The sequence below is a fragment of the Dasypus novemcinctus genome, chromosome 2 (assembly GCF_030445035.2).
Source record: "Dasypus novemcinctus isolate mDasNov1 chromosome 2, mDasNov1.1.hap2, whole genome shotgun sequence".
In the NCBI taxonomy this organism is placed as follows: Eukaryota; Metazoa; Chordata; class Mammalia; order Cingulata; family Dasypodidae; genus Dasypus; species Dasypus novemcinctus.
Genome location: NC_080674.1, coordinates 67,278,826 through 67,295,729, shown reverse-complemented (window position 1 = coordinate 67,295,729; position 16,904 = coordinate 67,278,826). Strand labels below are relative to the sequence as shown.

At 40.9% G+C, this 16,904-nt stretch overlaps 1 protein-coding gene across 2 annotated transcripts in view; it reads right to left on the bottom strand.

Moving 5' to 3' along the window:
- Positions 1 to 16,904, bottom strand: part of NLN (neurolysin) — a 133,296-nt gene that overhangs the window by 93,790 nt on the left and 22,602 nt on the right. For both annotated transcript variants that reach the window (XM_004465564.5, XM_004465565.4), the window contains exon 2: positions 1,449 to 1,705. In XM_004465564.5, the coding sequence (XP_004465621.1) occupies positions 1,449 to 1,705 (257 nt within the window). The remainder of the gene's footprint in view (positions 1 to 1,448; positions 1,706 to 16,904) is intronic.

Here is a 16,904-nt window from a genome sequence, read left to right as displayed (position 1 = left end):
GCTGCAGTTCCTCAGCTATCCTATATCCTATAAAGCCTGGATATGCAGTCAAGATTATACGGCCATAATTATTCTACAAAATATACCCAATCCTCAATTTTACAAATCTTTTATGATTTATAGATATCTCCTGTAGGCTCTGTTTCCCTTGAGAAACCTGACTAATACAACTTCTTTAACTGTTCCTTATCTCTACTATACAAGCACTTCCTTCTCTTTGCATCGTCCCTGTATCCTGCCCAAAGTAAGCATGCATAAAGACATCGTGCATATAACATACCCTGGCTAAAAACTTATGGGGATACAGCCCTTATTTCAAAGTGTTGTGGTTTGGAGTTAGGTTCCCCAGAAAAACATGTTCTTAAACTTAATCTGTTCCTGTGGGTGTGAACCCGTCTTAAATAGGACCATTTGATGAGGTCAGTTTTAGCTAAGATGTGGCCACCTGAATCAGGATGGGTATTACTCCTGTTGCTGGAGACCCTATAAAGAAGGCCACAGAGAGAAGTCATAGAAAAACAAGAAGCTGGAAGTGAACGGGACCCAGAGGGAAAGGAGAAGCTGCCACCATGGGCATTGCCATATGACAGAAAAGCCGAGGAACCCAAGGATTGCCAACGCCAGCCCCACGATACCACAGTCTTCCTGGAGAAAGCATCACCTCAAATTTGGACTTGTCCCAGCTTCTGAAACTGCGAGCTGATAAACTCCTGTTGTTAACCATCCTCCCCCTCTCAAAAAAAGTCCATTCATTACAGGTACATTAAGGACTTTTCATTCCTTATAACGCAAAGGGCCTAAGACATGCATTATAAAAACAATGGATGTTCAGTGTAGGAAATGAGGAAATTTAAATAAAGCATAAAGAGGAAAGTAAAAAAAAAACCATAAACCTACCACTCAAGATATTAACCATTATTAAAATCTGGGTAGTTTCTTTTACTTTTCTTCTGTATCCTTTTTTTCTCTACCATTAAATAATGATCTGAATGTGTTTCTGTGTCATTTCAATGGCAACATGCTATTACAGAGGCTGAATGTATCATTACTTACTTAACCTTTCTGTTGCTTGAATTTAGGGATTCCCAAGGTTTTGCTATGATAGAGTCCCTATTTATACATAAATTTATGCACAAATTTTGCCTGTTCTTTAATTATTTCCTAAGAATACATGTGTAGATGTGGAATTACTGGGCTAGAGTATGAAGTTCTGTCAAAATGCTCTCCAGAAAGCAGTGAAATAAGCATATACATTTTATAGCACCTTGTCAACATAAGGTTTTTTTGTTTTTAAAAAAAATCTTAGGTAATCTAATACTAAGCAATTAACCATTATGTAAAAATCAATCTCTTATAAAATTGCAAAGCTGACTGCTAAGCCAGGAAGTGTGAAATAGGTTTTCATGCCCACAAAATTAAATATTGATGTGTTTTTGCATTCTACTCACCTATATACTTCACTTCCACATCTGCCAATGACTGCAAACAGTTCTCGTAAGTTACTTCCTCAATGTTAAGCATCCCAATAGCATCATACACTTGTTTGGTCTGCACAATCAGCTCCTCAGTTCTTGTTTTAATTTCTTCTGGTGATAGATCCCATCGTAAAACATTTCTGCCAGTTGCAGTATAAGAAGACATTGCCTGAAGAGGAGACATTTCTCTTCCTAAAGTCATTCTGAGTAAAATTCTGGAACCACCAACTCTAAAAAGAATCAGAAAAAGAATAATTTAGAGACTTCTGTCCTAATTCAACTTCAACAAACGAATGTGTATTATCTAATTAAATTTTAGATTAAAAAGGACTTAAAAAAAAAAAAACAGAGCAAATTTATTCCAGGTGAGCACATATGCACAAAACTAAATGTTCTTATAGTTTCTATTTTTCTTGAAGAGTGTTTGAACCAAAATCATAATTTCCAATCACTGAATTTTTTATATATTTATATAGAAAAATAAAATTAGGCATCAGAGACATAATAATTGTCCTTAATAAATTAAATGAGCTAATCTTTCTTATTTAAATGTTTTCCTGTGTTATTTTTAAACTCAAAGATATTTTGGGGTTAGCAAGGAAGAATTTTCAAAGATTTTTTTTAATGCTGAACACCAATTGTTGTTTTTTTATAACCAAAATTTCATATAAATCAAGAATGGCAATTTGAATTTAAGATTTCTGTGGTATTATCCTGAAAGAAAAAAGAAATTTTAGCTTGTATGTATATATGGTAATAGAATAAAAAATAAAAAAAAAAAATCCATGGAACTGAACTACATAAACACTGAACCCTAAGTTAAACCTTGAATTAAAGCTAATAGTACAATTACAAAAAATTGTACTTTCATCAGTTGTAGCAAATGTACCACATCAATGCAAGGTGTTTTAAAAATATGAATGGTATACGGGAAGCCTTATTTTATGCATGATTGTTTTGTAAACCCACAAGTTCTCTAATTAAAAAAAAAAAAAAGGACACTATTCCTTTACCCCATTAAAACACTCAAACTAGTAACATTAATACCTTACATATATATTATTTTATAGCTTATAAAGTATGTTATAATTAATAGCTAACACTTATTGCATGATCAGGCACTGTTCTAAACACTTTTCTTGTATTAATTCATTTTAGTCCTCACAACAACTTCATGAGGTGGATACTGTGGTTATTCTCATTTTAGTAAAGAGGAAATCTAAAGCACAGAGAAGTGAAATAACTTGCCCAAGGTCATACAGCTTCTTATGGGGTAGGAGCTAAAATTGAAAACCAGGCCGTATGGCTCTAGAACCATGCTCTTAACCGCTACGCTAAATGCCATTCCTATTATCTTATAAGACCCCAAGCAATCTTATGAACCTAATTCTCTCTCCACAGAGGAGGCTCAGAGGGCCTAACTGACTAGTAAAGTCATTCACTCAACAAGTATTTATGAGCACATAGTGTGTCCGGGGAGAAGACAAATGAATAAATAGGCAATTCTACTATACTGAGTGAGCGCTATATGTAGGGGTAAGTAGAGAGCACTCTATACAGAGGGGAGGAGTGATGTCAAGGAAAATTTTCTAGAAGCAACATGGAGTTAGCTGAGATCTGAATAATGTATAGTGATTATCCAAAGGGCTAACACTGTAAGGAGAGGGGAGGCAAAAAAGGTAAGTAGGGATTAGAAAATGAAGAGCCTTGGGAATGATTAAAGAGTTCAATCTTATTCTGAAGGTTAACAGGTGGACCATCGAAGGGTTTTAATTAAGTGAGAGATATGATACGCTGTGCATTTTACACTACAATGAGCTGAAATGTTTGGAACAGGGAGATCATTCTAGAGGGAAGTTTTTACTGTAACTGGGGCGTAAGATGATGGTAGATTGGGGGAGCGATGTGGCTCAAGCAGTTGAGCACCCATCTCCCACATGGGAGGTCCTAGGTTTAGTTACAGGTGCCTCCTAAAGAGGACAAATATACAACGAGCAGACAACAAGGAAAAACAAATGAGCAGGGAGCGGATGTGGCTCAAGCAGTTGAGTGTCTGCCTTCCACATGGGAGATGCCAGGTTCGGTTTCTGGTGCCTCCTAAAGAAAAAAACCAAGCAGACAACAAGCACAAACAATGAGCAAAAACAACAAACAAATGGATGAGGGAGCCACCTTGGTGGGGAGGAGAAGATGATGGTAGACTGAACTAGGAAATAGGGTGAATTAGAGTGATGTAGGAGATAAATTAAAGAGGCAGAATCAAAAGGACTTGGTGAGTGAATGGATATGGGAGGAGGGGGAGTGAGGGAATTAAGGATGATATCCAGGTTTCAGGCTTGGAACTGGATGCATGGATGGTGATTGCCCTTTGCTGATACAGGGTATGTAGAAGGGGGAAGGGGCTTTGATTGGGGGGTGGGGGGAGACAAATTCAAGTTTGGACATGCCATGTTTGAAGTGGCTGTGGCACATGTAAGTGGAATTCATCAATATTAAATGGTAATTGAATTACAGGGTGGATGAATTTCCTCAAGGATGTATGCAGAGTGAGAAGAGAAGTAGGCTCTAACCAGAGTAATAGTGAAGGAAAAGCAAAAGCTAGCGAGGATGGGTTCTAAGAAGTTGTGAAAAGCAAGTATTGAAAAAGGGAGGGAATGACTAATAGTTAACAAATGTACAGGTATCAAGAATGACCGCAGAGGGAAGCAGACGTGGCTCAAGTGCTAAGTCTTCCGCCTACCATATGGGAGGACCCGGGTTTGATCCCTGGAGTCTCCTGGTGAAAAAAAAGAAGAGAAAGCGTGCCTGTGCAGCAAGCCAGTGCCTGTGTGGCAAACTGAGTGCCCATGTGGCGAGCCGAGTGTCCATGTGGCAAGCTGAGTGCCTGCATGGCACACCAAGTGCCTGCGTGAGGGTCTGTGTGGTGAGCTAGTGCCTGTGTGGTGAGCTAGTGCGGTAAGCTGAGTGCCTGCATGGAGAACCAAGTGCCTGCATGGTGAGCCGAGTGCCCATGTGAGTGCCTGCATGGTGAGCCAGTGCCCACATGGGGAGCCGAGTGCCCGTGTGGTGAGCCAGCGCCTGCCCAAGTGAGTCACGTAGTAAGATGATGATGCAACAAAAGAGAGATGAAGGGGAGTCAAAGTGAAGCGCAGCAGAGACCAGACACTGAGGTAGTACAACTGACAGGGAACCTTTCTCCACATCAGAGGTCCCCAGGATAGAGTCCCGATGAATTCTAGAGGACGAAAACGAGAAGAGATGACAAAAAGAGAAACAGATACATAAGACCACACAGTAAATGGACAGACAGCAAAAACAGCAGGGTGGGGGAGGGGGAGTAGGAGGGGGAAAATATGATTGAAGAGTCTTCACTGGATTTAGCAACAGGAATGTCATTGATGACTCTGGTAAGAGCAGTTATGGTGGAGTGGTAGGAGTGGAAGTTGGATTCCTACAAATGAGGAGTAAGAAGAAAGTCAAGAACTGGAGAGTGCACCTAAGCAATTCTCTATAGATCAGGCTATGAAAATGAGGAGAGCTACAGCAATGTAACTGGAAGGGGTTGAGGCATACAAGAATGCATTTTTTTTTTTAGGAAGTACTGGGGATTGAACCCAGGACCTTGTTTTCCATTTGTTTGTTTTGTTTTTAGGAGGTACCAGGGAACCAACCTGGGATCTTGAACATGGGAAGCAGGTGCTCAAACACTTAATCTACACCCACTCCCAGAAGGAATGAATTTTTAAGAAAGGAGAGACCTGAATATTGACGCCCTTAACTGTCTCTTTATAGTAACTAACATCTATCTTCTGTAAAATATACTAGTTGCGACTACTTTCTAATACATTTTCACATTTCTTCTTCTGCTAGTTGAGTTATATACTTACCCTGGGTCATGTCTGTTCCAGAATCTGTTTATACCTGCTAACCTTGTAACCACACCATGTAATTTAAATAATTACCTGTTTAAATGTACGCAAAAGGAGGGATTTGTTTTTTATAGGATAGGTAAAATGTTTTGGAAATACAAAAAAAGACAGTTAAAAACAGTTATAAAATATTGGGACGAGAACCAGGAAGATTTAGAAGGTTTCTGAATTAAGACTACTCAGGTGTATCTTTGAGTTCCTTCTCCACTCTTAAGAAACTGAAATTGGAAATCAAAGATGATGCATTTTAAGTGTAGTTTGTGCAAGAAGGACAGTGATGAATGCCAATCAACTGATACATACTTAACAAAAAGGTGCTGGAGTTACATCAAAAGATTTGTGAATAAATACATATTTATGTTCTAAAATTGAATATAATATTTAAGAATATCATTTTTATGATTTCACTTGAAATCATTTTTCCAATTAATTACTAAATGATATGTACAGGAAGCTCCCTAATGAGGTAGGAAGAAAGGAGACATAAAGCAAGTGCAGTGTAATTTATTTTTGATAGGAAGAGAGCCTATATTTTCAGTAAAAGAGATAAAACAGGCAAAATGGGAGTGGGTATAGTAAAATAAAATATGAGGTGTTTCAATTTAAAAGTTCAAAAGTTGCTAAGCAGTATGCCAAGATCCAGGGTATTGGATTGGTGATTGCTGATGTAAAGAAGCTGAAGAGCACAAGAAACCAAGAGTTGAGAATTCTATGAACTGTCTATGCGAAGACTGGAGTCAGAAGCTTGATTGCTGGAGCTGGGAGTAGAAAGAAGACTGATGAGGAATCAAAGTCTTCAAGGAATGGAGGGGACCAACCAGGTGGTTGGGAGAAGATACCAGGAGCTGGGTATGGAATGGTGAACGCAGATAGTGAGCCTAAACACACTAAACGTGTGTGCTTTTGAAGGTATACGTGGTGGAGAAGTGCTGATCTAACTATAGATGCATTTTCTTCCCAAACCCATTCATTCCCTACAAAGTCCATGTTTTTTGAAGGTGGCTGCTCCTACACCCAGAACTCTTGATTGGATTGGAATGCTGTGAGAGAAGGGGGTCTCATCACTGACTGTAAATGAGCAAGCTTTTATTTTTTATTGCAGCTGGTAGCTATCCTATGAAAAAGAGTAGAACTTGACTTAAGATAAAATAAACACTGTGAATGGCAGAAAAAAGGAAGGAAACAAAATATTTAATGATATCATTGAGCTCTGAGATATACTAATCCTGAAACCTGGCCTAGAGCTGGATTTTCCAGTTATATGAGTCCATGAATCTCCTTTGTTTTGAAACCAGTTTGTGGTTTTATATTATTCACGTCACATAGAATCCTAACGGATAAAGGAATGAAAACTGATAAAGGAATGAGCACAGGAAAAAAAAAAATTGTGGTCAGAGGATAGGAAATGATGGATGACTAGTGGGTCTTACATGCTGGAGGGTGGCATAAAATAATAGGGATGTGAAGTTGGCAGAAAATTTCTAAAACAATTCTTCTCAGCAGCCCCTCCAGGATGCACAGAATTGAGGCCCCTAAGGAGTCAGCCAAACCCATGACTGATTGTGCATCCAAGGAAGTCCCAGTACAGGTGAAGAGGCTCCCCATGGGATTACTGAGTCATGAATACTAAGTGGAAGAACAAGGACTGAAACATAGGACTTCTGTATTTGTTTTTTGTTGTTTTAAAAGATTTATTTTATTTATTTCTCTCCCCATTGTCTGCTCTCTGTGTCCATTCGTTGTGTGTTCTTTTGCGTCTGCTTGCATCATCCGGCAGAAACTGCATCTCTTTTGTTGTGTCATCTTTTGGTGTGTGCGGCGCCACTCCTGGGCAGGCTGAGCTTTTTTGTGCGAGGTGCACTCCTTGTGCACAGCAGCACTGCGCACAGGCCAGCTTACCACACGGGTCAGGAGGCCCTGGGGATTGAACCCTGGACCCTCTATGTGGTAGACAGACACTCTATCAGTTGAGCCACAGACGCTCTATCAGTTGAGCCGCGTCCGCTTCCCTAGGACCATATTTGTATTCTGTATTTGAATACCCTGCTCTCCTCAACACTCCTCTTAGCACAAACTATTGAAAATGGATGAACTTTCATTATTACTAAACGGCTTTGAAAGAAAAATTACTTCAAACACTCCATGGATAAGATGACTTCAACTGGTTTTTCATTTATTTTCAAATATTTACCAAAAAAGGTCGAGAGTGTTTGGTCACAGCATACCTGATTATAACTCAAACTGATACAAAATGTCAACACTGCTGCCTTGACTGGACAGATATTCCCCTGATCACTCTTGCACGGTTTGTTATAACTAATACAAAGCTACCCTCCTTTAACACAATATTATTCCCTGAACATGGAAGGGATAAAGAGAAAGGAACAAAAGTTAGCAAGTATGGTTTCATGGGTCAATGGAAACATTAACTTTATCTTATTATCTTCTTTTCTCAGCATTCTGGAATTTTATCTTAATTCCTTTCAGAATTTTAAATTTTTGTTACCAAAGAAAAAAAGTGGAGACAAGGAGTCCCTTAAACTTTTTTTTTTAAAAGATTTATTTCTTATTTATTTCTTTCCCCACCCCAGTTGTCTGCTCTCTGTGTCCATTCGCTGAGTGTTTTTCTGTGACCGCTTCTGTCATCAGCAGCACCAGGAATCTGTGTTTCTTTTTGTTGCATCATCTTGCCGGGTCAGCTCTCCGTGTGTGCAGTGCCATTCTTGGGCAGGCTGCACTTTCTTTTGCGCTGAGTGGCTCTCCTTACGGGGAGCACTCCTTGCATGTGGGGCTCCCCTACGCGGGGGACACCCCTGCGTGGCAGGGCACTCCTTGAGCGCATCAGCACTGCGCATGGGCCAGCTCCACACGGGTCAAGGAGGACCGGGGTTTGAACCATGGACCTCCCATGTGGTAGGTGGATGCCCTATCCATTGGGCCAAGTCCGCTTCCCCCTTAAACTTCTAACTAAGGCATTTTGATTGGTCATTTTCTGATCTGCATTATCTATGTTTTTCTTCTTCCACCTTCATTTTACTGAGTATCTCTCCTCTTCCCCTTTGTCACATTTCAGTTCATCCAAGGCTTAGGATGCTGATATACCTCTCTTCTTCCCCTTCAGTGCCTCTGCAGTCTTGGAGAACTGCACCTGGTTAGGATAACCAGTACACTTGCAGTCTTTCTATTAATAGCAGCTGTGCTTGTACCCTTGAAACTCTAGTTAGGATTTTTTATGGACCTTTTGCAATGGAGAGCTTCAAAAGTGAAAATGTAGGCAATGCAGTATGATCCTGTTTTTCTCTACAGGAGTTAGTGCATGCGATTATTTGATAATGAAAATCTGGATCAAATCTGAGATTTCTATCATCTGTTTCTTGACTTTTTCTTCTTTACAAACTTCTAGGCTCTTTATTATTTCTGCCCCCACTGCACTTTATTGTCTCCTCTGTCTTTAAATCACTTTTCAAAATACAACTCTGTGAACTTTCTGACCAAGAAATAAGACAAAATTGTCTGGAATTGACAGAATGTGCATTTGTTAGGGCTATTGTCTCCTGTATCCAAAAAAGAAATGAAATGCTTAAGCAAACAAAGCAAGCTGCATAGATACTGATTGCAAAATATCATTTGGACAAATGAGCATGTCAGTTTCCTGAGTTAATTATTTTCTTGAAACTTTTGCAAAGCATTTTATGGGATGTACTTTCCAAAATGTTTTGATTTACTGGAAGTCACTATTTCCTACCATCAAGTCTGACCATTCCAGTTGACCCAGATAGGAGATTCTGTTACCTTTCACATGTCATCCATTTAGCTGTTTCAATTACTGTCATCTATCTGTTCAATTAGTTGTTTTGGATCCTAAGTGAAACTGGGATTTTCTCAAGAGCATTGATCATTGCACATTTCTTTTGTCACCAACCTCCAACCCACTACACACTGCTGAGCACACAGTAGCTGCTCATTAAATACTTGAAACAGGATGGAATTGATATTGCTAAAACATTACAGCAACATCAGCTTCCTTCATCACCATCAGTATTCATACAGTGAAATGTGTTCTATTAAAGCCAGATCTAGACTGAAACTCCATTACATAAAATGTCATAATTTCCATTTCTCCCAAAATTACATTTTTTCCATGCCCCCATTTCCCCCCCATGATGTTACTGAGTTCTATTATATGGTTTACATGGCATTTCCTCAAATTTGCCCTAATTCTTTGAAATACTTGGCAAGTATTTCCAGTATCTGCTTTGGAACTACTGTTTCTCTACTGTGGGAGGAGGGGCACCCGGCTTGCCTCAGTGGCAAACAGTGCAGCAAGAGGTGACACCGCCTCTGCCCACTGGGCCTAGACAAGGTGACCACGCCTGACTAGGCCTTTGCTGCTAAGGCTAGCCGGCACCGCCCTCCCCCTTCCTATCTCCCGCCTAGCCCAGCTCTCACTTCCCCTCCCCCCTCTCTTAAACCTAATCTCTTAGTACGCTGTTTGCCCAGCAACAGCTTCAGCCTATCAAGAGTTAGCACATACTCTACTGGCCAATCACTAGCCCAATGCCAGAACATTGCCTCATATGGAAACAGCATTTGCCCTAGCCAATCAGAACCTGCCACACCACTCCCCAATCCTGTAAATCTGCATCCCCCTCCACAATAAACCAGACTTGTGCCATCAGCCTGTCTCCGTGACTTCTTCCTGGGTTGTGCGCCCTCCACGCCTTAGGAGCCCCCGAGGGAAGCCTCAGTGGCCGTACGAGGCTTTCTTCCCCACGCCAGGGACCCCTCTCGTCCCACAACGGGACCCCGCTCGTCCCTGAACAGGGACCCCGTTTCGTCCCTCACTCTACAAGCTACAATTGAAGGCTACGTTATATCAATCCATCCTGGAATTCCTGTGTATTAGTCAGTCAAAGTTGTGCTGATGCAAAATACCAGAAATTGGTTGGTTTTTATAAAGGGCATTTATTTATGGTAGGAGCTTACAGATATCAGGCCATAAGGCATAAGTTACTTCCCTCACCAAAGTCTATTTCCACATGTTGGAGCAAGATGGCTGTTGACGTCTGTGAGGGTTCAAGCTTCCTGGGTTCCTTTGGGCTCAGCTCCTCTGTTTCCTCCACAATGCCAGCTGCAGACTATGAACCTCTCCAGACTTTGCCTCTCTCCACGAGGTCAGCAGTAGACTATCAGTTGAACAGCTCTGTCTTTCTCCCTGGGGTTTCTGCCGTGTAAGGAGCCGTCTCTACTCCTCTGTGATCTTCTCCTCGCTCAGGTTCTGTCTTCATGGGGCTTGCTTCTCTTTCCTCCACATGCTGACTTCCTGGGGCTCCAGCTTAAGACTTCAGCATCAAACTCCAACATCAAAGCTCCAACATCAGAAACCCCCAACTCTGTCCTTTGCCATGCCTTTTATCTGTGAGTCCCTGCCCATCAAGGGTGGGGGACTCAATACCCTAATGATGTGGTCCAGTCAAAGTCCTAATCATAACTTAATCATGCCCAGGTACAGACCAGATTACAAATATAAACCAATATTTATTTTTGGAATTCATAACTATAGCAAACTGCTACATCCTGTAAAAGTTTAAATAAAATATGATGTAATAGCTGAATTATTTTAATTGTTTCTTGTTTGGCTCTTTCATCAGAGGCAATCCTCTCTAATCTTGATTCCTACTGAATAGTTGTCTTTTCCAGCCATTGATTTGACTAAGTCTCCCTCTTTCTACAGACCAGAGCTTAAATCCAGGATCCTTTCATCAGGGCATACATGGGCTTCTTCATTTGCTTAAATCCAGGATCCTTTCATCAGGGCATACATGGGCTTCTTCATTTGGGATTTTGCAAATGCTGAAGCCCAGCCACGCCCTTTGCTGAGCTTATTTGCTCCTTTCAGCACTTAGCCCATTCCTACCTTGAAGTCCAGAGGCACCTTATCCATGAGACTTTGCAGTTCAATACACTAGCCCATGTGGTCATTTAAATTTAAGCTAATTAAAAGCAAAGAAAATCTAAAAATTCAGTTCCTTAATTCCACATGTGGCAAGTGGCTACCACATTGGACAGCCCAGCTAGAGAACATTTCCATGATCACAGAAAGTTCTAAAGGACAGCGCTATACTACAGATCATCTCCTTCCTGAAATTCCCCGACAGAACGTGTGTGCTGTGCAGCCCTGCCTTACCCTTCCATGACACCCTTTCTCCTTCCACGTGCACAGAAGTTCACTTGATGTCTTCTTTGGAGAGAAGAAAGGAGAGAGGAAGAAAGGAAGGAGTCATTTCAGGAATAGTTCCCACCTGCCAGGCATAGTACTAAAGTACTCAGTCCTCACAGTATGCTGAGAAATAAATATGATGTAAGCACTATTTTCAAAAGCATTAGTGTGTGGTAGAAAGGACTTTTAGTTCTTTCCAGAGTGAGTAGGGCCAAAGTCATTGACAACAGAACTAAAATACAGACATGGCTTTCCTACAAGACTGTTTAAATTTCACAAAGCCATTATTTTACAATTGAGAGTTTATCTTATTTATTAACTGTGTTTACCAGTATAGAGATCAGGTCACAAGATTTTACCTAAAGGTTCATGGTCCTACACCCTTAACATCAAATATTTGTAAACTGACTGTTTTCTTCCTGATTCGAGTATTCTTTAATGCCTTACATCCCTGCTACTGTCTCAAATGTTAAGTGTCTCCAGTTGGCAAGCCTCTCCTATATTCCCCATCTCTTTCCTGATACGCAAACTTGATTACATCCTCAACCTCATCACACAACACTGTCTTTTCCACTTTGTCTTAACTGAAGCCTGGATCCCTGCACAGCATACTGCCTGCCCTAGAAAGTGTAATCATTTTCCCTTGGGACCCTGAGACAGGGTGAACTTTCTCCTAGCTTCCCAATGTGTTTTCCAAATTATACTGTAACACAACCCTCATCTTTGTTGCTAGCGTCAACAGACTTCTTTGTCATTTTCTTACATTTATCAAAGACTTGGTTATACAGTCTTCTCCATCCTATGCTCCAAAATCATCCTGGGGGGCGTGAGGGCTAGATGAGCTATCATACCACTTCCTTCAGTTTCTTTTTTTTTTTGAGGTGCCAAGGCTGGGAATTGAACCTGGGACCTTGTATTATGTGGGAAGTCAGTGTTCAACCACTGAGCCACACGGGCTCCACTGAGTTTGTCTTTTTGTTTTTGTTTGTTTTTTTTTTGGAGGCACTGGGGCTCGAACCTGGAACCTCTCATGTGGGAAACAGGCACTCATCACTTAAGCCACATCTGCTCCCCTCCTACAGTTTCTTGACCTGCTTTGCATGCTTACTCTTACCACTATTCAGAGATACTCCTCAAAGATGATTAATTCTGACATTCCACTCGCTGACCACAACCTTCTATTTTTCCAGCTCCCAGTTCTCTACACTGTGATTTTTATTTTTCCATCTCTTTCAGTCCCCCAGTCCTCTGATCCCTCTATTTTCTCCCACTCTACCAGGCTACTTCATTAGCTCTGCCCTTAGACCTGGGCAATTGCTGCAATTTACAGAGCCCCACTGAAGAGCCAGTGGGATGTGCCTCTGCCAAACAATTATGCTTGGAGTCCTAGGAAACTGAATGCTAGTGCCTCTGTGGGCCTCCTTCCTGGGTCTGTTCTCCTGAGGGTGAACTGGACCGTTGATGGGTGTAACTCTTAGACCAAGGGGTAGCAATGAGTAAGGGAGAGTGTGGCTGGAGTTTGGATACAGGCATGGGTCTCCATGCATATGTGAGGCCCCTCATGGTACAGGAGGGGGTACAGGACTGGGCTCCAGTGTTGCACAAATGCCAGGGGATAGGCCTTATCAATTCAATCATCTTTCACTAAAAACCCAGCTACCCTTCCTTTTATGAATTCCAAAAAAGAGAAAGATTATGTTTGTGAGCTAAAGCCATTCCTGTGGTTGTGAGACCCTGTCAAATTGGACAACAGGGAAGCAGGTGTAACTCAGGCAGCTGAGCGTTTGTTTTCCACATACAAGGTCCCAGGTTCGATCCCAGGTACCTCCTAAAAACAAAACAAACAACAAATAAACACAAAAAATCAAATTGGGGGAGCCGATGTAGCTCAGTGGTTGAGCACCAGCTTCCCACATAAAGGTCCCAGGTTCAAGCCCAGGCACTGGAACCTAAAAAAAAAAAAAAAAAAATAGAACTAAGTTAGTGAGGTGTGACTCAGGTCGAGTCTCCGCCCTCTTGCTGATTCACGCAAAGGGGAGTCTCAAGTACCTGAGGCCTGGGGGAGAGATGAGCCATTTGCCTGAGAGCTCGCAGCTGAAATCCAGAAGCTAGCAGAGCAGCCGAGCCTGGGAGAGGAGGCCGGGTGAGAAAGAAGCCCTATGTCTGGTTGCAGACAGCTGCGCTCCGAGAGATGGTAGTGCCCAGAGAGGAAGGCAGAAACCGGGGAGAGATCGCCTGCCATTTGCTTCAACACGTAGCAGCTGACTTGGGTGAGAAAGCACCTCGTATGGTGCCTTGACTTGGATTTTTCACAGTCTTGGAACTGTAAGCTCTTACCCCAAATAAATCTCCTTTATAAAAGCCAACACATTTCTAGTACTTTGCTTCAGCACCTCCTTGACAAACTAAAATACACATCCAACTTAAAACCTCTGCCCAGGATCCTGTTTACCAGCCACATTATTACTTCTTACACCCCCAGGTACTGAACAGAAGTTACGGGTTTTGGTGATATTATATACCCATCTCTAATTTTAGCTGAACTCTAAAGGTTTCAGAAAAATCCACTCATGACGGTCTGCCTCTATTCCCCACGCCAATTATTTCCAACTATGACCAGCCTCCCACATTTCTACTTTTATTGTCATTAGCTGACCTTGCCACCTACATTGCTAAGGCCCCAGACAGAAATTTGACATCCCACCTATGACAAACATAGCTGTATCTATATCATTCTCCCACTTAATTCCTAACTCAGTATAAGAGTCCAAAGCCAATTTCATTCTCTCTGCTTGGGTCTTATCCCATCTCTTTCTCAACACTCCATTAAACATCATCTCTCTTAGCAGAATCTTAAATGTCTCATTTAAACAGCCTCTTTATAGATATGCATATGCTTGTGTGCTTAAGTTTCTTCATCTAAATAAAACAAAACAAAAACACAAAAACTTAATTCTGGTTCCCTTACTAGACACCAATTTCCTCTTCCCTTCACCTCCCAGATTTTTCAGAGTGGTCTACCCTTGCCACCCTCACATCCTAAACTCTCATTCACTTCTCAACCTACTTCAGTCTGACCCCGGCCTCATATTAAATGGAAACTGCTCTCAAGATCCCCAATGATCTCTAAATCCCAATGACATTTTTCAGTACTTACCTGTCATGACTTTTTTTTGTATGATATATGACAATGTTGGCCACTCCTTTTTTTAATTTTTAACTCCTTCCTTTTTGAAACTTTCTCCTTCTGTGATAATGACCCCTTTTTTCATTCTATGTCTCTGGCTGTTTCCTTCACAATTTTCATCATCTAACCCTTCTTCTGGATTTCCCTTCTAGATTCAGTTCTATGCCCTCTTCTCTTATCATTTTGTGCTCTCTTCCTGTGGTGTTTTGGTCCACTTGTATGGTTACATATCCCATCCATAATCTAAAGACTTGAGTTTTATTCCATATATCTATTTGCCAATTGGAAAGCTCATTTTAGAAGCCAATGGTCACTTCAAATCCAGGATGTCTAAAATTAAATTTACCATCTTCTCTCGCCCAAAACCAAATCTTTCCTCCTGCTGCATTTCTGATCTCAGAGAAGATGACCAGTATGCACTTAGTTGCCCGAAACCAGGAGACTCTTTCTGGATACCTTCCAATCTATTCTCCAGGTTGACAGCAGAATAATCTCCCTAAAACTGTAAATCTGACTGTGGCACTCTCCTTCAGTGGATCAGTTTGCAGTGACATCAGGATCAAGTACAAGCTACTTACCTAATATGAGGTCCTCTTGGTTCTGCTCCTTCCTCTCACCTTTCCCTCAAAACTATGCTCTGGGCACAGTGAACTACTTTTCCATCTCCCTCAAACTGTTAAGGTCTCTTCAGCCTTTGCAGTGTTTTTCCCTCTGCCTGGAACACCTTTCTCCTCCCTCACCTTAGGAACAACATCTACGTCATCTTTTACTTATCTTTCAAATCTCAGTTCAAACTTCACCTTCTCCAGGAAGCCTTCTTTGACTACCTCTGGCTGTTTTAGAAACCCTTCCTCTATGCTCCCACAGTACCTTACACATATACTGACCAAAACACTTATACTGAATAGTATTTACTTATCTCTACTCTAATAGACTAGCAGAGACTAGGTCTGTCTTAGTCATCTTCGTACACTCTGAACAAAACATAATTTGTGGTACATGCTGGGCACTCAATAAATTTGCCAGAGTTACATGTATGTATATATATATATATTTGCTATATTTTAGCTGTAACAAGTTTATTTTAAAAATTCCACTTAAGCTTTTTTAATGCCTTTCTTCTATGATTTGCGTATTACATAGTTTGATCTGAGAGTGTTTCCCTTTTATAGAGCATTATATAAAATCCTGACCTACAATTAATGAAGAAGATGAAGACAGGATATAACAACAGCACATATTCAAGCATCCTGAATTCTGCTAATAATTTTTCTTCTGAATGGACTGCTACTTTGGGGAATCAGATTTAAGAACAGTGCTCAACATTTATTGAGTCCTCTAATTTCAGTTCCTATATCCTCCTAACAAAGGTAAGCATCTGGTACTTGAGTGGTGTTCCAGACAATGGGCTTTTTAATTTAAGGACCTTTTAATGGCTTAGGACTGAATTGTTTTATGGGCAGAATGTTTTAGAACTAAGTGTCTTAGCATAAGCCAACTTTTACTGGTAAGCAGAAACTCACATTCTTAGCCAAAAGTGATACTTCTCATGCTCTTTAGTGTACTATGAAGAATTGATGTCCAGAAAGGCCATTCTAGCTCATTTCTGCATTTACAGAAAATTAAAGCATGATAAATGTATCTGCATTTATAACCATTCCCATTTTTTTTCCCTCTTAAAGAAAGCTGTATCCCTAATTGATGGCTTTCAGCTTTTCCATCTACAAATATCTCACTGTCTCCACTTACTTGCCTATACAAATTCCTCCTCATTATTCCACTAAAAGTGCTATGGCAAAGGTCACTTTTCCTTTTTTCCTGTCCTTCCTTTTTCCAGTTTTTGACCATTCCTTCTCAGTCTCCTTTGCTGGCTTCTCTTCTTGTACCCACCCATAAAAGTTGTTGTCTTTTATGATTCTACGCATGTTTTTTTCTTTTCATTTTTCTTATTCATCCTCAGAGCAGCTTTCCACTTCCAGCACTTCAATGACTACCTAAACTCATCTATAGTAAATCGATAATTTCCATCCAGATCTCTTGCCGGAGCTCCAGACCCACATATTCAACTGCCTCAGACACCTCAAATGCACCAT